We start from the raw sequence: 21,802 nt of genomic DNA, 5'->3' as shown, positions 1-21,802 counted from the left end.
AAAAAAGAACAACACTTTCTCAAGCCTTTGCAGAAGCAAGCAGCATAGAAGGCTGGCCAAGACAGGGAGCTCTGGTAGACAAAGATAGATGTATAAAATAAATAAGTAAATAAATAAATAAAATTAAATAGCCTTCCAAAATATGAATAAGAAGTTGATGATAATGTCCTGATTCCATTATATAAGAAAGGAGGAAACTGACAATGGTGCTCGCTTATGTGCTGTGCCATGAAGACTACTCGAGATGTGTCCAATAATTTAGAACAGGGCATTGACTCTGGTAACAATCATACTAAAACACAAGCATTCAAACCACTTAGATTAAACACCCATTAATGTCCTAAGTCTATGCATCACATCTAGATGTTTCATCATACTCTGTTTCCTTTTTGGACTCTGATTTTCTTTAGTACTAGTTTTACAATGAAGATACAAAATTTCTATTGGTTACTCACAGATTTCTTGTGCCTTTAACAGTTGCTAATTTAACAGTTGCTAGGTATAAAATAGCTTCAGAAAACACCACTGAAATGTGCTTTAAAGTCAGATTCTCACAGGTGGCATTTCTTCAAAATATTACATTATAGGCTATGAAAATGTTTTCATAAAAAATGCCATCTTTAAAAAAATACCAACTTTAAAAATTGAATAAACTTATTCTGTACTAATTTTTAAATAATTTCATTTGGATAATATTTAGGGTAGTACTTAGAATTTACTCATTTATTGGTGATGATGAATTGATTTTCCTTTTCTCTTATCAATGAAGAATGAGAATAAAGAGTACTAACTGCAGACAAGTCAGATTTGGGTGCAAATCTCACTATTTACCATAGCAGCCAGCAGGCTTTTTGTTGTATTTTCTACTTTGGCCAATAAGGGAATAGTATCACTTTCTACTTGTGTTGTGAAGGTAGAGGATAATCTATATACAGCTTGGAGTAGAGTTTAGGATAGAAATATGTAATCAATAAATAGTAGCTATGTTTAGGTTTTCATTGAGAAATTTTGATACATCTGCTGAACTTGGAAAAATCACTTTGTTGTCAAGTGTGTCATTACTGAGTTCAAATGCAGACACCATTCGTGTGTTTTTGTGCTTCGATTTGGGGCTCTACCAATTCCATTTGATCTTGCTAAACCATTAACTCTTGATTACAGGGAGTCTCTCAGAAGCATAAACAGAAGAGGCAAACAGCAGCAGGGGCTCTGGCTTCTCATTGCACTCCCAGCAGGGGCCTTTTAAGCCAGTTGATACTAAATCTCATTAGACTGCAAGCAAAATCAAGACTTCCATGGCTTTCACCAACAAAAACAAAGGGACAGAACCAAGGAAAGACCAGAACACTAGGTTAGGATCCAAGAGATGGGAGAAAACAAGGACACTGGGGTGTGACTCTTTGCTCTTCCCAATATTAGTTTACATATCTATAAAAATGAGAAAGTCTTTCGGGTCTCTTAGAAACCTGATCAGTCATGAAAACACGCCAATTGCTGATGCATGTACCTGGTAATAGAATGGTGTAATTACTGGCCTTGAGTTCTTTATACTAGCACTAAGAACTAACAACACTGCTTATAATTCTGCTCAGATGATTTCTAGGTAAACTAACCTTGTAGAGAAAAACATACTTGAAGACAAAGAGCGGGTGAGGAAGCAGAAAGAGAGAGGAAAGGAAATTTTATATTCGGGTTATGATAAAAGAGGCTGGTGTTGCTATGTAATGAGAATATTGTATTTAAGTGAGAATATGGAAATTTGTAACTAAGAACTAATGTATTTGAAAACTTATCATTATAAAACTTTTGATATTTACTATCAACATCTTTCCTTCCTCAGATTTGTGAGTTAAATGCCTCAGTTTTAAACATATAGTTAATATAAAATAAGACAAGCCAAGAAGAATTCTTGGTATCTCCATAGTTCCTCAAAATTTGGAAAGAAAATGAATGCAACTTTATATTACATTATTTTAAAAGAGAAAACTCTATAATCTACAGGAGAGTCAGCATTTCTAAAAACCAAATCATCCAAATTTCTAAGCAAAGACAGAAAAATTCCAATGGATAAACACTTTGAGACTTGTATGTTAAAATAATGCTTGCAGTTCTGGTCAGTTTTTGTATGTGGAATGGAGAGTAGAAAAAAGTAAATTGCAGTGACTGGAATGAGGAAGGCATTTCCTAGGACAAATGTTCAATGATTATTAAACTGATAATGACAATAGGGTTATATGCTATATAGAGAGGTCTAATAAAATATACCATTCAAATTTTCCCATTGATAAAAAGAATACAAAAGTGTAATGTAAAAGTGAAGGAGAAGAAAGAGGAGGAGGATGGAGAGGAAGAAAGCAAAATTCAAAGGAAGGAAGTAAAGAAGAAAAGAGAAAGAAATTAGTGTCAATAAGTAATAAGGTACTGAGACAAATCAGTAAAGCTATTTTTGGGAACAATATAAAGGGCCATATTAAAATATTTAAGGAAAAAACTAAATTACTACATAGGTATAAAAAGTTATCCTTGACTGTGAGGGAGGGAGGGAGAGAGGGAGGGAGAGAGGAAGGGAGGGACAAAAGGAAGAAATAAGAATCAAGCTCCCTTGAAATAATCTGAAAACAAATACTAGATGTGTACTTAGAGAGAGATGGAAGTAGTTTCTGGCAAGTGATGAAGTCTGAATTAGAGCTGTGGCAAGAGAAACTAGAAAGGAAATGCTAAGAGGCTGAAAAGGACTTCCCTTTGAATTGCAACATTTACAAGAGGAGCAGGAGACTTTTACACCAAGACTTGACATTGACAAGAAAACAAGAAAAATGTAAGAGAGCCTGTTTCCTCCTCTGATAAAACAGTTCTCAAACCTGCGCAAGATAAAAATATTATTAAAACTAAGATGATAAAAATAACTGGTACGCATACCTTATGTTATGTGGGGTTTTTTTGATTTGGTTCATTTCCAAACTGAGCGTGGTCTGAGTCTGAGACTCTTCTTTCAGAAAGACATGGCTAAAATGACTTCCTCTAACCTATTAACTAGATTTGGAGTATTTTATCTTCTCCCTACAATGCCTGATGTTTCTCTCATAATAACATGTCCTCAACTAGAATAACACTCTCTGAAGACTGAACATCCTCTCCAAACCCTATTCTCACTGCCCAACATAGTGCCAATTCCATATGAAACATTCAAAGGTATTAACTTATTTATTCTGATTCAAACATATTGATTTGTTTACTCTGTCTATAACATTCTGAACAATTTAAAAGGATTTTATGTAAAGACTACTTGAGACAAAAAGGTAGCTAGTAATATGGAATTTAATAAAAAAAAAGAGCTACTGTTTCAGGTTTAATGGATTAAAAACAGAAAAACTCAAGCCTCTTGTCAAGGATAAACTGCAGGAAACTGTGATAGGTCTAGGACAAAACGTAAAACCAATACCCAGAGACCACCATAATTTATCATCAAGAAATAGCTGTTGTTAGAATTAATATTGATCCTTGGTAAATTGCAACAAGAGTAACCTTGCTGTATCATTTACCACCTTCCCTCTGTATCACCTATGAGATGCTATTAGATGCTTCCTCAACCTTTGTCTGTAGGATATTCTCTTCTATATTCAGTCACTTTAGGAAAATGGCTGTATACTGAGGTAACTCAAAGTGCCCTAGGCCATTGTCCAGCTAAATATTCCTAAGAATAAGATACATGCATATATCTGGAATATAATTTCTTAAAATGACCATCTATTATAAAATAATATTAGTACGAGATTATACATGATCCAGTTGATCATTCTCATGGCTAAAGTAAATTATATGAGCCTGATTAAATGACATGCCTTGGATTGGTTCTGGAATGTCACATCTGATTTTATTTTAATTAATTTATTTGTTTTATTATAATAAATTATGTAGGGGTGTGTTCCTGTGTGTGAGTGTGTGTGTGTGTGTGTGTATGTGTGTTCTGCACTTGTTCATGTGCACATGAGTGCTGGTTCCTGAGGAAGCCAAAGGCGGCAAATCCTTACGAGCTAGAATTACAGACAGTTGGGAGACATGTGATGTAGGTGCCAGAAGCTGAACCTGGGTTCTCCAGTAAAGCAGCAAGTATTTTTAACTACTGAGCTGTCTCTCCAGCCCACAGTTTAGTTTCTTGTAACCATATTATCATTGAGAAAAAGAAAGAAAAATCTCAGCCAGTAGTAGGGAGTAAGTAACTGCACCCTTAGGCACTCTGTTTATGAATGTAGAGAACCAAGGTTTGCTACTTATCTTCTCCTGTTTATACAATATTGTGGTGGATGCATTATTTTGATTAAAATATTTATGGTCTTGCACAGTTATGCCTAGTAATAATAGCATCAGCTATGGGAGAGATGGGAATTTTCTAGTGTTTCTAAAAATTATTTCTACCAGCGTTCTTTACAAATATCAGCACTGTATTGTTAATTTATTCATTGTCTTAAGGTTACAATTTGTCAAAATACATACAGATTTAAAAATTTACATTTCATTTATTTACTAATGTCGTCTATACATACATGAATTGACCACAGTGTATGTTTGGGGGTTAAAGAACAACTTGCAAGAACTGATTCTTTCTTTCTACCATGTATGTAGGTTTGGGAATCCAACTATGACAATCAGGTCTTATGGCAAGGGTCTTACCCTGCTGAAACATCTTGCTGGCTCATTCGTGACATTTAAAAACAATTTAATATGCTGCAGAAGAGATTTCTTTGATAATTTGTTTGATGTTAGGAAATATACACAGAATCAAAAAATCAACAAGTCAACAGCCTTGTCATGAGTAACAAACATAAGAAGGAACCATGAGTATTGATGCTATTGACAAATAAAAAAGTAAAACATAAAAATTGTGTCTTTCTAAAAGATGAATGTTTATTTGCCTGTTACTAGAAACAATGTAATTCTTAATTGTCTATCACTCATATAGATGGGTATGGGTGTATTAATTTAAAAATGGGGAAATAATGCTACAGAGAGAGCCAAAACATTACTGAAGAAAATACACAGAAAATATATTTTGCATTTAAAAACTGAGTACTTATATTGTATTAACTGTTTATGAAACATATTTATAAACATCCCATCCTTATTCACTTTAATACAGTCCCTTATTATATAGCTTGGCCAGAGAATCTAAAATTGAAGTAACTATGAAATAATATAACAACACTGTAGAAAAGGACGGAAATAATATTTATACATGCTAGAAGTTGATATAAGCATTACAGAAATCCATACTTTTATAATTAGGGCAATATAAATGACCAAGAATTTTTTGTGAGCTGGGGAGATGACTCACTCGAAGAAGTACTTACTGTGAAAACATGAGGGTCTGAGTTGGGATCATAGAACCTAAAGATAGTGATACTAGCACATGTTTATAATCCTACATTCCTACAGTGAGATGTCTAGGTAAACTAGCACGTGTTTATAATACTTGCACTCCTATGGTGAGATGTCCAAGTACACTAGCACTCCTACAGTGAGAAGTATGCTGGAGACAGGAAAATTGCTGGCCCATTATCTCTGCATACACATTAGTGGCTGAAAGATACTGTCTGGGACAAGGTGAACAGTGAACATGCCACATTAGGGTATCATTGAACTTCTACAGGTGCAACATAGAACACATGTGCACACATGCACACACACACACACACACGAGCACACATACACAATTTTTTAAAAATTTTCAATACTCCTAAGTAAGTGGTATTAAGTCCAATTCCCTTTCCAGACACTGGAAAAGTAAATAGGAGTTTGCAAGCAGCAAATCAAAATGCAGAAGAGAAAAAGACTGAAGGTCAAGGACTCCCCAGTGTGATTTCTCCTCTGTCAAGCTGTCTAGTTAGTTCAGACTGTCATTAAGAATTACTTGCATTAAGTATTATAAATTAAAGTGAAGAAAAAGTTAGAATTTCAGAATTCTTATAAAAAAAAGAAGCAAGCCTTAGTCTTGGTATCTTGAATAGATTTTCACTTGAAGAAAGAAAACTCTTTCCTGGAAAACTGATTGTTGAATTGAAAGGTGATCTTATTTGTCTTTTAGAACGATAAATACAGTAGTGAAATTTCATCATTTTTGTTCTATAAAGTGAGCAGGGAAAGTGCTCCCATCTTATACCTATGGACTTTCCTAATTCTCACAAAGACTGAGATGCACATCTTGCTATGTAGTAAAATTTATTTGTTTGCTTATTTATTAATTTATTGTTTGTTTTGTCAAGACAGGGTTTCCTTGTATAGCCATGACTGTCCTGGAATTTGCTCTGTGAACCAGGCTGGCCTAGAACTTACAGCTCCACCTGCCTCTGCCTCCTGAGTGCTAGGATTAAAGGCATGCACCACCATGTCCGGTTTATCAATTAAATAATTAATCATTAGTTATCTGCCCGTACTGGGCCCATGAGAAAAATCTTCAGTTTGGGTTGGAATTACATTTTTTTATAGAAAAGTAAACTGAGGTCTCAATGTTTGCTCCCTCTATCGATCCTTCCCTTCTCCCTTTCTCCCTATTTTCCCTCCTTCTAATGTTTTTTGTTTTTCCTTTGTTTACTTTTTGGGACAGGATCTCATTGTTTATCCAGCCAGGGATTGGAATCACTACTTTCCTTGATTGGCATCGAATTCACAAAGTCCTCCCGCCTCAGTCTCCCCAGCGCTGAGCATACAGGTGTGCTTACTAGCCTGGCTTCACCTTGCCTTTATGCATCAGTTCTTTCAAATGGAGGGAGAAGTTTGAAAGACTTAAGCCAGAGGATTTGCATTTTGAGTAATTACTAGGTAAATTTACTGACAAGTCCCAGACACTGAGGTTGATGCCAAGAATAACATGCATATCATGGAAATAAATTTGGATCTTTACAGACAAGGGACACTGCAGTAGAGACAGAGGGCCTGTCTAGGAATTCTCATTTGCTGGCTAGTCACGGGACATCATTCTAATCCCTTCCTTCTTTGCGACCGATTTCTTGTTTGTAAGACCTGATAATAGTAAAATAACATCATTGGGTATTCATAGGAACTAAGAGTTGTTAACATAGTAAAATCTAGGTCTTATTTCATTATTACTGTCAGTTTGAAATAAAGTTGCTTCCATTTTACAGAATGACCACAAATGTGAATTTTCTCCTAAGTTTATGGCCAAGACAGCTAGGACACTTTGTTTTTCTATAGCGACAATGTTTTGAGATGGAGGCACTAAGGGGAAAAGTTGCTTCCTAGAAAACATTAAAGAATTGTGTTTTTATCTTATAAATGGAAGACACTGAGTGTAGAGCTAAACTCATTATATCTCCATACCCACTAGTGGCCAAGAAAATAGTTTACTGTAGAACTTGCCAAGCTGTATGCTGAGTCTATGACTCTGTAGCTCTTCCATTACCCCAGACACATTAAAAATTTAATAGAATCATGTACTCCTAATTAACTCACAAGCAAAAACACCCCACAACTGGTCTAAGGAACCTACTCCCACGCTAGACCAGTCCCAGACTACAAACATATCAGTCTGCTGCTCTATAGTTAGAATGGTCATTCTGAATTATCACTGCTTCATTTAGGGTTTTACACTTTTGTTATCAATTTATTTATTTATTTATTTATTTATTTATTTATTTATTTATGTATTTATGGCTCTTGTTACTTCTATACCCAGAGAGTTGAATTACTTATTCACTAAAAAAAGAAGAAGAAGATGCTAGGTGGTAGTGGCACACACCTTTAATCCCAGCACACAGGAGGCAGAGGTAGGTGGATCTCTGTGAGTTCAAGGCCACTCTGGTCTACAGAGTGAGTTCCAGGACAGTAAGGACTGTCTCACAGAGAAACCCTGTCTTGAAAAAAACAAAAGAAAACAAAAAAAGAGAGAAGAAGAAGAGGAAGAAGAAGAAGAAGGAGGAGGAGGAGGGGGAGGAGGAGGAGGAGGAGCAGGAGAAGGAAGAGAAAGAGGGGGAGGAGGAAGATGAGGAGGAGGAGGAGAAAGAGGAGAAGAAAGAGGAGGAAGAGGAGGAGGAGGAGGAGAAAGAGGAGAAGAAAGAGGAGGAAGAGGAGGAGGAGGAGGAGAAAGAGGAGAAGAAAGAGGAGGAGGAGGAGGAGCAGGAGAAGGAGGAGAAAGAGGAGGAGGAGAAAGAGGAGGAGAAAGAGGAGGAGGAGGAGCAGGAGGAAGATGACTACAATGACAACAACTATGAGGGAGGTGAAGCTAGGGAAAAAAAACAATGTTGCAGCTCTTTAATGACAAGTGTCCTTTTCCCAATATCCTGTCCTTCCTTGTCACCTAATAGTACCCTGTCTTGATTTTCTGTCTAGATTTTATCCTATACTCACACTTGCATATCTTTAACAATACATGTATACATTATAAGCTAGGATCTACATGCAAGAGAAAACATACTGTTTTTTTCTTGTTTTCTTTCTGAGCTTCATTACTTCCTTTAATATTATAATTTTAATAGTACAGTTTTCAGGTACATCAATTTTCCTGAAGACTTAGCTATTTTATTTTTCTTTACAGCTGATTACTTTTCCATTTTTATATGTACCACATTTTCATTATCCTTTCATCTCTTGATGGTCATCTAGGTTGGTTTCATTTCCTTACTATCAGGACACCTAGATATTTTTTAAAATCACGAGTTATAGAGAAATTCCTTGACTTTCTAATGTGTGGTAACATCTCATAAGCAGAGGCACTGACGTGTTGAGTGGACAAGTTACTTTTTAATTAAAACTACTTTAAAAAGATTCATTTTATTTAAAATGAATGTTTTAAGTGCAGCTGCCCCCAGATACCAAAAGAGGGTGCTAGATCTCCAATAGCTGGGGTTTTCACCTGCCTGACATGGATTCTGGGATCAGAACTTTTCTGTGAAAGCAGTACACACTTGTTGATGCCATCTCTCCAGTTCTGACAAGTGAATCTTCAAAAACAAACAGATGGGCCGACAGCACTTAGTGAAAAACTGAGACTCATGTACAGTGGATTTAATATTTGAAATGTGAATGTTTCTTCAGTGAGTTAAAAAGTTGTGCTAGTATGCCATTAACATTATGGTATACTGTAATATTTTAAAGAAAATAAATGCATAGTTGGTAAGAATTTTCATTACCATATGAAGTCTTACTAGTTTGGTTCTTAACAATTAAAATTTGTTTAATTTAAGGTGGATAAGATGATTTCTTTTGAAATGGTGGTATCTTAGGATACATACTTTATTGTCTATGCTTAACTTCCAAAGTTATCTATGGTGACCTTGGCATATCCTTTGTTGGTACAGTGTGCTTTTGACATCTAAAATGCAGTATTAATCTAGTAATCTGTATAGTTATTTGAAAATTTTTATGCTTGCAATCAATGTATACAAATTTATTTCTCAGAAATAACATGGTACTTGTGTCTAATTGCTTCTTACCCTATTGGAGTCAATTCTTGCTCTGGACGTGTAGATAGGAGGAGGGATGTTGAAAGCCTGGGGGACCAAGTATTCCTCAGCATCCATCATGTCTTCCAAATCCTCTTCATCCAAGAGATTCTGGAAGAATTTGCTGTCATTTGGACTCGGGAGCTTCATACGATCATCACCCTAAAAGATTGCCCAAAGATATGTGCAAATCAATGTTCTTTCCTTCATAACATGTGGCTTCATTAGTACGTTTATAGGACCGAAAAATAAAAGAGCTGGAGAATCCGTGTGATCACTACAAAACATCTTTAGCTTAACCACCAGCCAAAAGGAGCCCATATTATGGTTAGATATTAAAAGGTAGGAAATGGAATACAAGAAAACAACAGAAGAAGAAAAAGAGAATGAGGGCAGATGATGCTCATGTCTCAAGGGTGCCACAACTCGCTTCCGATCTGAGAATGAGAGTTCACTACTAAGGAGGTGCATGGGTTAAGAACAGACAATAAGAGGCAGTTTTTATTTAAAATGGCTTCACTGGGGCTGCTGAGTCAGGATACAGACAGCCATGGCTTGTCTCATAGTGAAATGGCATTATTGTTAAATTGAGGCCGTGCAAAAATCATAGTACAGTGCATAGTATAGTGACAGAGACGATATATGAGCTTGGAAGGGATATAAAACCCTTGCTAAACTTCATTCTACTTATCATTTCTTAAATATTTGGTAAACAATTTCAGTTTGTGGAAGCTAATTTGTGGGGAAAATGACTGAAAATCATTGTCTTCTAAAGTCTGATTTGTCTTCATGTTAGTCAGCTTGAAGGTAAAGGTTCCTTTCAGTAAAGAATGATAGTCCTGAATGCTCAAGGTATAACTGTGTAGGCTTCAGGTGAAAATAATGACAGAGAAACTGCTACGTTAATTAAATGATCCAATCTGTTTGATTCCTAGTGTTGAATAGAAAAATGTTCTTTTGGTGTGTTGTTTAACTTAAATAGGCATCAATTCATTTGTATTGAGTTATTACTTGAATACTACGCACCCCTTCCAATAAAATAGTCCATCTGTACTTCTAAAATTGGCATATAAATTAATGGCACTGCTATGGTATTTTCATTCATACTTAGCCTTTGTTTACCATCGTCTTGCACAGCTCTCACCTGCATGTTCATGCCCGGCCTTTTCCAAGTAGTCTTTCTATTTCTGTTTCGTATGTATTTTATTACCTTCTTCTCCCTAATTACCTTTCCCTTAAGACCTCTTTTTCCTTTGTCATGGTCATTTCTAGTTTTATGACCGTATATATATGGCCTTTGTTGTCTCAGTTAATAGAACCATATCCAGATCCAACAATTCCTAGATTATTCACACAGTCATTTGATTATTGGATGTTTCCAGCAAAGTCAGAATGACTAACCTGAATAACTAGGTATCTTTGAGGGTCTCTAGCCATCCTTGAAAACTCAGCAGCCAGTTCCTTGAATTTAGGCCTGCTGTCAGCATCGATCATCCAACCTGGCAATTAATGCAGAGGAAAGCATTAGTGTATCCATACTTGGAGAAAGTGACATTGAAATTTCGAAAAATAAAGGCAAGATGTGAAAGGTATTGTTTTTTAAATAATAATCAGCAAGAAGTTCAGTGAAAGAAAGTTGGTGAAAGAAGTAGGCAATTAGATAAGGCTGTAACTCAGGATCATGACATCATGGAATGCAATATACTATAAAAATAAAGGCAAGAATAAAAATATAACTTAGATTTAATTATGTGTCTATTTCTAGGTATGTGCATATGTGTGCAGGTAACCAGGAAAGGGTATTGAATCAACATGGAGCTGGTTGTGAGTTGCCTGACTTGGGCATCAGAGTGGGGGATAGAATAGGGGGAAGAAGGAATCATAGGTTAGAAGACGGATCTGGCACCATTGAGACCTCTAGTGATCGAAAGGGATGACAACAACTGGCAAGCTAAGCAAAAGTGGAGAGACCACCTTAAATGCCCATTCCTGATAATAAACTTGATGTCTATAACCATCCTAGAACCTTCATCCAGTGACTGATGGAAGCAGAGGCAAACACCCACAGTTAAACACTGAACTGAACCCAAGGAACCCAGTGACAGAGAGAGAGGAGCGATGAGCAAATTAGCAAAGAATGGGCTGGCAAAACCAGCAGAGACAGCTGATCTGAACAAGGCAGAGCTCTTCTTGGACCCTAGACCGACATCTGGGAGGCCAGCATGGGACTGATCCAGACCCCCTGAGTGTGAGAGTCAGTGAGGAGGCCCGGGCAACCTATGGGGCCCTGGGCAGTAGATCAGTGTTTATCCCTGGCATACAAACGGACTTCGTGTGTCATAACACAAAGAGGGATGCTCTTTCAGCCAGGACTCTTAAGGGAGTGCCTGGACCCTACCCTGAGTGAAATGACAGACTCTAGATATCCCCTATGTGGAAGGAAGTGGCAATAGAGTGGGAGGCTAGGGGGTGGTGGGGAGGTGTGGGAGGAGGGGAGGGAGAGGGAACTGGAATTGACATGTGAAGCAAGCTATTTAAAATTAAAATAATAAAATAAAAAAATCCAAACTTGAGTCTGGTGCTAGAGCCGCACAAGCTCTTAACTGCTGAATCTTCTCTGTGGAAACCCAATTTTCATTTTACCGATCCTATTCAAATTATTTCTTGCCCTTGAAAATAGATTCCAAGCTAACTATGGGAAATTTTAGCACCTCAGCTTTTGTTGCTCTTGTTTTGGAGTGTAGAGATAATGTTTTAAAAACACTCTTTGATGCTTATAGACAAGATAATTGAGATAAAATGTGAAGTTGTATATCAAGAATACATGGTAGAAAATATTGTCATTATAGTACAGTGGCCAAAGGTTGAAATGGGGAATTGAAAGCAACTACCTTTTGCCAGTTTGTTCCTGGCGAGAAGAAAAATACAAAATGATTTGCAGTGTGTGTTCAGCAACGCCTATTAGGTTATCTTAATATTAGCTCTCCCAGAACAAAACTACCAGTTTTCAAGGTAGGTGGGATTCTTTAGCTGGGAGTTTAGATAAAAACAGATCTTAACTGCCTGCATTTAGCTGATGAGATGACAAGAATAACAGCACCAAGCTTCCTTTGATTACCTTGCCAAATGATCCCTTTCTAAAGCCTGAAACCTCCAGGGGAAAGGGAAAACCAAACGGTAAAACTCTCAATGTGCATTACCTAATAAGGCAAAATGTTTGCCTGTCTTTCCACCGTCACATTGTGGTACTCAAATCACAGCTGATGCTGATTATGGTATCAAATTATCACACAAGATATGAATGTTTTTAAGCTCTCTTCAGGACATCGAGTAAACAAGGCCTGATCTAATACAGCTAGGGATCTTTTCTTTCTTTTTTTTTCTATTTCCAAAGAGTTAATTTTTTGTTCTTGTTCTGGAAACCCAGGGTATCATCTTATGCATCCTTTGTGTCACCTCTCCTAAGCTCAAACACTCTGCTTCTTATGGGTATTCATTTCCAAAAACGATTGTTAATGCCAAGATGCTAATGACAAAGCTACTGGAGCCAAAAAAGGTTAACTTCACAGTGAGATATTTGTTTCTCTCTAACTAAATATTGAGTAAATAAGACTATGCTTAGAGAAAAGGGCATGCTGACCTGCACTGCAAGGAACATTTTTTATTCCTTCCCTTCCTGTCAGAATGGATCACACATGTCATGAATATAAACATGAGAAGACCTGGGCCCAGCGTCTCTGAGTCTCTTATTAATAAAATGCTTATTCACCTTCACCACTCTGTGTCTTTCTTTAACCCTATGTAAATCAAAACTGGAAAACCTGAGATTACACAAGAGAGATGACTGCCTGTTAATCTCACTTAAATTAAGTCAGAAACCCCAGGGACTTATTTAATTCTATTAAAATTAAGAGTCTAGGCTTCTAAAACACATTATAATACATATGTGTCTGGGGTATAGGGATGGAAGGAAAAGTAAGAACATTTGATGTAAACGAACGATCAAATCAAAAAGTAAATATTATAATCTTTACTTCAATGCAGATTTACCTCTTCTGATTCCCAACCTGCTTTGCTAATTTACTTATGATTAAATCTATAACCAATTAAATCAGTTGTAGACTATCAGTGATGTTTAGATATTTTCCCATAAAGATTAACATTAATGTTATTACTAATAAATAATTATCTCTATGACAAAGTTTGATAGGCCTGGAAATTATGAAAATTAGAGGAGTAAGAACTACATATTTTTTACTTTGTAGTTTTGAAGCATGTTATTATTTCATAATAAAATGCTGATGACTGTTTTTAAGTAAGTCAACCACAGTATAGTGTATACTATAGTGTAATCACAACAAACAGGCATTTATATTCTGCTTTTGTAAATATTCTTGATGCTGTTTTCCAAAGCAGAGAAATATTTTGCAGCCAGAACCATCTAAACTGTTATTTTATTAAGGATAATGATGCAGGTAGTAAAATTATTTTCCAGTCTTACATTTGACCATGACCATGTAAACATCAATAGTGCAGATGGGAGGTTGAGGCAGACGTTCTCCTTTCTCTAATAAATCAGGGATTTCTCGGGTTGGAATTCCATCATAGGGTTTTCCTCCAAAGGTCATCAGTTCCCATATTGTGACACCTAATTGAAAACAAAATCCACATATAAGCAAATTGCCATTAAAATTTTGAATGAAAATATGTAAAATTCCTCTTTAAATGAAAACATATTTTAAGAAATTTAAAGGAAACTCCTTCATATTTGTTCACTCACTTCAACAATTCCAATGCTAACCCCTCCTGGGAAAATTCACAGTAAGAATTCTCTTACTATTGCCTTAGAATTTTTAATGAGTAACAAGAAAAACTTAGAACCAATACTAGAAATTAAACAAGGTCCCCATTTTTACCTATGGGTAATGACAATGCTTACCGATGAAAATTGCTTCATGTACATTAAAATTCAACATACATTCCTTTACTGTATACACATGTCCAATATCAAGTAAATATGAAGTCAGGAAAAGGCTGACATGGATAAATTTTTAAATTAGCCTTTTGGCAGAAGAAGCCATCAAAGACTGAGCTGGTAGTTACAGAATGTTGAAGATGTCTGTTGTTACAACAAAGCTTGTGGCTCACTGTTCAGCCAACACAAAGAAAAGTCATTTAGCATGTACAGGAGTCTGCATGAGGATCAAGCCATATGGAAGACAGATATACAGGAATGAGTATCCTTTTGAAATGAGAAATGATGAAAACAATGAATAGCTTATTTCTACGATAATGATGTTTTTTGAACCACTAGAGCGCGGACTAACAGAGAAAATAAAATGAAATTAAACACCAAGAACAGAAGCAGCCATATACTAAAGATTACTTCTTTACTATAATAGGTAAATTCCCTATCACTGAGTCTTATCTTTTGGCCAAAAACTCTTAAAATAGAAATAGCTATGTGATCATGGTAGTGTTACAATATGAGTGTTGATTGATGCATACATGGATTTATTTTAGTGTAAAATCCATTAATTGGGGCTATGGTTTCTGAATATATCTGTAATGCTTATTTATTCAAACTGGTATGTCAGTCACTGCCTGAAATAAAATATAGATATGTGTAAACTTCAAACTACCTTTCAGAATAGAATCATTAACAGTGATTGGATTATTTTGTTAATATTTACATCCCATAATTTTTTTATTGTCACATACAGCAGATGGACATTTCCTAGATTCTTATTTTTTATATCAAGAGCTAGTTGCTCAAGAAAGCCATTGTTTACACTTCAATGGAAGGCAAATAAAATGCTGATGACTGTTTTTAAGTAAGTCAACCACAGTATAGTGTATATACATACAAACACACATACACGCACACATTCCTATGCACTCAGGACATGCACACAAAGGAAACATTTTGTTGAACCCATGTTTGCTATTGCTAAAGCAACATAGGTATTTTCAAATCTCCAAAATAAGCAAAATCTAAAAACCATTACATATTAAAACATAAAAATACTATGTAAATATAATGCCAATAAGTACAAAACTAAATGCCCAAATTTCTGCTTCTGATAATGTAACTAAATCTTTCGGAAGTAGTGGCACAGTGAATGTTAAAAGAGATAACTCTGCATATAAAGAGAAATCTCAGACAGACTATAGGAGAAACATGAGAAAACATGTTGCAATTTCATCACCTTTAAGATATATCACAACTGATGCATATTCTGTACATATGAAAAATGTAGTCAGTGCTAATTTTCATCATAAACACATTATAAACAAGGATATGCAGCAATCTCTGCCACCTATGACTCTTGCAATCAACTACGGCATATCATAATAATCTGAAGATGCCATATGAAAATACGCTGAGAGGCTGCAACACAAAGCAGCACTGTGAGTCTGTCTGTTAACGTGCACTGTACAACCAGCGCAAGTTTGAACTCATCCAAAATAAAATTGTGATAGCCAGAGTCACAAGACTTCTCTAAAAGTCAAACTGTAGTATTAAAAACATGACTCTTTTTTGATATTTGTTTTTTTTGTTTGATTTGAGGTCATGAGCAACTTGCTAGAGTCAGATTACCACCTTCAAATTTAATGAAACACAAATTCAAAAAGGGAAAGGAAAGCATATGTATATATTAGAATGTAGTAAAATGAAATGTTAATCTGTAATAGTATTGATGTAAATTCTCATTATCACATTCTTATGCTAATCTACATCTGCACTACTTACATAAATACTAGCATACATTCTAATCTGTAGCACATATGAGTCTGTCATATACATGTGATATATTTGCTTTTTTATTGATTGTTTAAGGTTATTTAATAATTAAGCTTGGTTAAATGTTTGTCTTGCATTTGTCTAAACCATAAACACACATTTCTTACTTCCAAATTATAATATATATGACCTTCTTGGAAAATTTAACATCACTTATGACATAGATATAGGGAAATTTGTGTTGAAATGTCTTGGGTCTTTCTCTCTCTGTCTCTGTCTCTGTCTCTGTGTCTGTCTCTGTCTCTCTCTGTCTCTCTCTCTCTCTCTCTCTCTCTCTCTCCATATATCCATTTTTAGGTAAATGTTGTAAGTTCTATAGTTATTAAATGAATTAAATATTTATTTATATTGATGGATGAAAACAGGTAAAACAGCCATGATTAAATAAAATACATTGTACTGTGCTTTTAAATTTCATGATCACCTTTAACTAGTCGTAGTTTCTCTTCTAGTTGTGTAATAGTATATTTTAAAATTCTTATTTATTTATTTTACATCCCAACTGCAGCATCCCCTCTCCCCTATCCTCCTACTCCACCCTCCTCTCCTCTGACCCCCCTCAATCCACCCCTCCTCTGTTTTTACTCAGAAGGGGGTAGGCCTCCTGTGGGTTATCAGCAAAGTATGGCATATCAAGCTGCCTTAAGACTAAGCACATAGTCCTTTATTCAGGCTGGGTTACATAAGCCATCATGAGGAACAGGCTCCCAAGAGCCAGCCAAAGGACCAGGGACAGAAGTCATATAGTCAAAGCTACACAACAGTCACATAAATGCAGAGAGCCTAAGTCGGTCCCATGCAGGCTTCCTTGTTGGTTCAGACTTTGTGTGTTCCCATGAGCCAGGTTAGAGGCATCTCTGGGTTTTCCTGTGATGTTCCTGAGCCCTGTTTTCTACAATCCCTCCTCCTTCTCCTCAGCAGGACTCCTAAAACTTGGTCCAATGTTTGACCTTGGGTCTCTGCATCTGCCTCCCTCAGTCACTGGATGAAGGCTCTCCTGATGACAACAGGAGTAGTTCCCAATCAGATCACAGGGGCTGGGCAGTCAGGCTATGCGTCCACTACTGCCAGGAATCTTAGCTGGGGTCATCCTTTTAGACTCATGGGAATCTTCTACCCAACCATAAAACCCCCATGTCCAGTCAACTCTTTCAGCATCCACCTTCTCCACCCACCCTCCACTCCAATCTCCAAGGTTGCCATCCCCTGCCCAGTCCACTCAGGAGATCTCTATTTCCCCTTCCCAGGGAGATCCACACATTCCCTCCTTGGGCCCTCCTTGTTACCCAGACTCTCTGGGTCTATGATTGTAGTATGGTGTGATAATATATTTTTATGTAAGCAACATAAGGGGAAAAGAGTTTATTTCACCTCACAGTTTATAGTAGGAAAGTCAAGGCAGCAGGAGCTGGAAGCAGCTGGTTATACCATGTCCACAATCTGGAGACAGAGAGAGACTAATGTACGCACAGTAGTCCTCAGCTTGCCTTCTCCTCTTCTTAAAGTCCAAAAGACCTTGTCTAGGGGATGGGCTCTCTCTCGAGATAATTGCCACAGGCATCCCAGAGCTTCACTCCCAGGCAATTCTACATTCTGTAAGTTGACTAGAAACACTAACTATTACAACTCTACCCTTTATCAATTTGAAATCAGAACACATCCCTGTTAAGCTGTAACTTTTCCCTCTTTGCCCCCGTATCCTCCTGATGATTTTATAAACTAAAATGTATGCAGTTCAACCTTAAAGTCTCTATGGTCTTCAACAATTCCAAAACTTTAAAAGTCCAAAGTTTCCTAATTGTGAGCTCTTCTTTAAAAAAAAATTATGTACTTCCAACATATAATAATAGCACAGAGTAAATTTGTCTAATTCAAAATGGAAGAATTGGAGCCCAGCATGAAAACTAAACAAACAAACAAAGAGCACTAAAAACTACACCAGAGCAAAGCAAAAATCCAGCGGGGCAAACTCTGCATCCTGAAGCTCCATGTCTGGCATCTGGATCTGATAATGTAATTAGCTGGGTTTCAAAAGGCTTGAGCAGCACCACCCCTCACAGTTTCTGTTCTGCCGACTTCAGCGCACAGATTATTTCCTGAGCTGGTTCTGTTCCATGTCTGCATCCCACACTTTTGTATGTCCCATGGTCCTGCCTTCTCGGATACACCAGTCTCCCCAGCGTTTGAGGGTTTACCTTCACACAAAGGCCTCTCTGGAATTCTATCTCAGCCATACATCTCTGTGCCTTGTCTCTTGTCCATGACCACAGGCTGTAGGTGACACTGCCATGCTCTGTCACCAGCTTGAGAAAGGGCTTGGACCTACCGGACCACAGCTTTGTCCACTTCTGTGTGATGACCCTGGGGAAACTCTCCTAGGCAGATGCTTTCAAGGAACAGGGAACCCCCTCCTGTTTAGGCTTTCCTCCTTGAAATGAACTTGGATCCTCTCAAGTTGGCATATCTGATGAGTGTGCTTTTGCTCTCAGGACACCCCTCCCATTGTTCTAATGCAGTGCAGTTGTCTTTTCTTCAGTGATACCCTGATCTTTAAGGGTCATAGTAACACAGCCTGAATGTTCCCATGTCCTACGATTTTTCTCTGCCAAATATAACAGTCTGTCATTTCTCAATTGAGCTTCACTCCATTTCTCAGGCAACAGGCAAAATAAAGACAGATTCTTGGTCAAAACAGCACACGAATGGCTTCTCTCCCATTCGTTGTTCCCTTCTATAGCAGCCTTAATGTAGGCTTCTACTATTTATGATTTCTTGTCATTGCTGTCTTCCACACTCCTACCAGAATAACCCATCAATCCCTTCTTAGAGTATTCAAGGACCTTTCTGGCCCAAATCTCTAAGCCCTTCCACTCTCCTCCCCACAAGAAACCAAACCAAACAACAACAGACAGTTCCAAAGGACTAAAATCTGTGACGTCAGGTTTATTACAACAAAAGCTCCATTTCTTGGCACCAGTTACTGTCTCAGTTTCATTTCCTGTTTCTTTGAAAGAATCCTCTGACTAAAGAAACTTATGGGGAGGGGGTTATTTTCACCCACAGTTCAGGGAATAATTTCTCATAGTGAAAATGTCAAGACAGCAGGAGCCTGAAGCAGTTGGTCGCATCACATCCACTATCAGGGGACAAGGAGGTATGAATGCACTCAGTGCACTTTGTCCACTTTATATGATGTAGGATGTCTTGTCAAGAAGATGATTCCGCTCACAGTGGGTAGATTTTCTTGTCTCAATGCATGTGTTCAAGATAGTATCCCACAGTCATAGTGATTCCCTAGAGCAAATATCCAGGGTGATTCTGGACACTATCAAGTTGAAAGTTAACTCTAGTAGTCACACCAGGGATTGTATTTCTTTTTTTTTTTCTTTGTTTTTTTACATAAATTTATTTATTGTGTGTGCGAATGTGGGGGTCTGCACATGCCACAGGAGATAGTGGAAATCCAAGGACAACTTGAAAGATTTCGTGTTCTCCTTCTACCATATGGGTTCTGGGGATGGAATTCACACCATAAGGCTTGGCAGTAAGCTCCTTTACCTTTGGAGTCATCTTACAGGTCTAGAGGCTTTGTGGTTTTATTACCAATTGACACTAGTTTTATGTGGTATATTTAAATTTACACAAAGCATTGAACCCTTCTAGTTATGTTGTAGGTGTACGAAGTTGTAAGCACAAACAAGTTACTAACTAGCTCACTTCAACAACTGAGTTCAATGTAAAGAAAAATGTTCTAATCACAAATACTAATGTCTCTTGCCTATCATTCATTTAACCTTTCTGTCATCTAAAAAGTTTGTAAATGAAAATCAAATCCACAATTAGCAATGTTCTCTTGTCACCACTTTCATAATTACTTTACTGAGTTCATTAGTTGCTCCTTGTTGCCACAATAACCATGTTTTCTACCATAGGACATATATTCTTTTAACTAAAAATCAAACAGACAAACAAAAATATGGTTTTGTTTGTTTTACCCCTTCACACTGATCACTTCAAAGTTATATGACCAAAGAACTGTTGAAAATTAAGGTCATGAGATTCTAAGAAATTGTTTCTAACATTGGCCAGTTTTTCTGTTTGTGTAAGAATAAACAGATTAATCAGACAAATTGTATCAAACAAGAGCTTATAGCATAAAATTTAGCAGTGATAATATATTTTACATCATAGAAGAACAGAAAATATCACAAAAAATACATAAAATTGTGATTTGGGGTGTTTAGCTTTTTAATTAATAGTTAATTGCTTTAGGGAGTTAAGCCTATAAGTAAGTGCTTCCAGTACTATATATATGCCTTTATGTATTTTGTATGAGGTATGATATAAACATATTTTTCTTTAAAAGATCAAATTGATAAAGATTTATTTACCATAGCTCCAAACGTCACTTTGATGAGTGAATTTCCTATAATGTATACATTCCAGAGCCATCCATTTAATTGGCATCTATAGAAGGAATAAAAATTGAATTATTAAAAAAATCACGCAAGAAATAATTTTTATATTTTCTAAATGCTAGTCTCTGGTCTGACCTCAGTTATATTTTTGATGGTGTTTCCATAGCTATAAACTAGTTGTTTTTCAAGACAGGGGACAAGTGAATTGAAATTTATAAAATCTATGAAGTAAATTATCCAAAGGGTATATTTTAAACGGTCATAAACAATAAAAAGAAAATCCAACATCTCAACAGCTTTATTTCTTAATATGTGGTATTTAAATTAAGAGCTAGTATTATGACTGACACTATCAAATTAAAAATGTTTCTGTATTATGTTTTCCAATAAATGAGTTTCCTCCATTTTCAGTGATCCCATTTCTCCTTCAGATATATTTTTGACCACAGATAGAATGGAGTTTTTTCTTCAGTTGCCCCCACTTCCTCTTCTGGCCACTGAATACTCTAAAATCATGAATTTCATAGTTAGCTTTGCGTTGTTTCCCAGCCACAAATGATCTCCCTTGCCTGGGCTAGCCAGAACTGAAAATATGTGCCATTTTCAAAATAGGAACTAGGAATATAAAAGAATGTGAGAGGATCAGCACAAATCCATCATCACTACAAGAAAAACACTCAACCCACATACTCTGCGGATGATGGGTCAGCAGAATGTGTTTCAACTCAAAGGGCAGCATTAAGTAGCTTGGGATATAATTAGATTCTATGGAATAACGATAAACACTTCTACTTTGCAGTTGAAAGCTTAAAACTAAATAAGCATTTGAAATCATGAGGTTGGCTGCTCACCAAGGTGACACCAAGGTAACTCTATGACAGAATCATGGGATTCAGTGAAAAGGAACAGAAGACACATTGAAAGTAATTTCCCTATGGGCAAGGAGTTAGCAGGCTTTATGGACTATGGACACCGTGCTATAGAAGTAAGTTTAAATCATAGGTGGCTTGATAAAGACTTAATGGTGACCAGGCACTTAAGGCTATAATGAATCTTGCTTTAGACAAACCTTACAGTTGTATGTTCTTAAGACAGGTGAAGTCATGTGATTTATAGACTGCTAT

At 36.6% G+C, this 21,802-nt stretch overlaps 1 protein-coding gene across 4 annotated transcripts in view; it reads right to left on the bottom strand.

The window, feature by feature from the left end:
• Positions 1-21,802, bottom strand: part of Erbb4 (erb-b2 receptor tyrosine kinase 4) — a 1,016,453-nt gene that overhangs the window by 35,366 nt on the left and 959,285 nt on the right. For all 4 annotated transcript variants that reach the window (XM_005070538.4, XM_005070537.4, XM_005070539.4 and 1 more), the window contains exons 22-25: positions 20,652-20,727; positions 13,957-14,103; positions 10,857-10,954; positions 9,447-9,617 (exon numbers count right to left, since the gene is read on the bottom strand). In XM_005070538.4, the coding sequence (XP_005070595.1) occupies positions 9,447-9,617; positions 10,857-10,954; positions 13,957-14,103; positions 20,652-20,727 (492 nt within the window). The remainder of the gene's footprint in view (positions 1-9,446; positions 9,618-10,856; positions 10,955-13,956; positions 14,104-20,651; positions 20,728-21,802) is intronic.

Source organism: Mesocricetus auratus, unplaced genomic scaffold (genome assembly GCF_017639785.1).
Source record: "Mesocricetus auratus isolate SY011 unplaced genomic scaffold, BCM_Maur_2.0 Super-Scaffold_100010, whole genome shotgun sequence".
Taxonomy (NCBI): Eukaryota; Metazoa; Chordata; class Mammalia; order Rodentia; family Cricetidae; genus Mesocricetus; species Mesocricetus auratus.
This window is presented reverse-complemented; position numbering and strand designations above follow the sequence as displayed.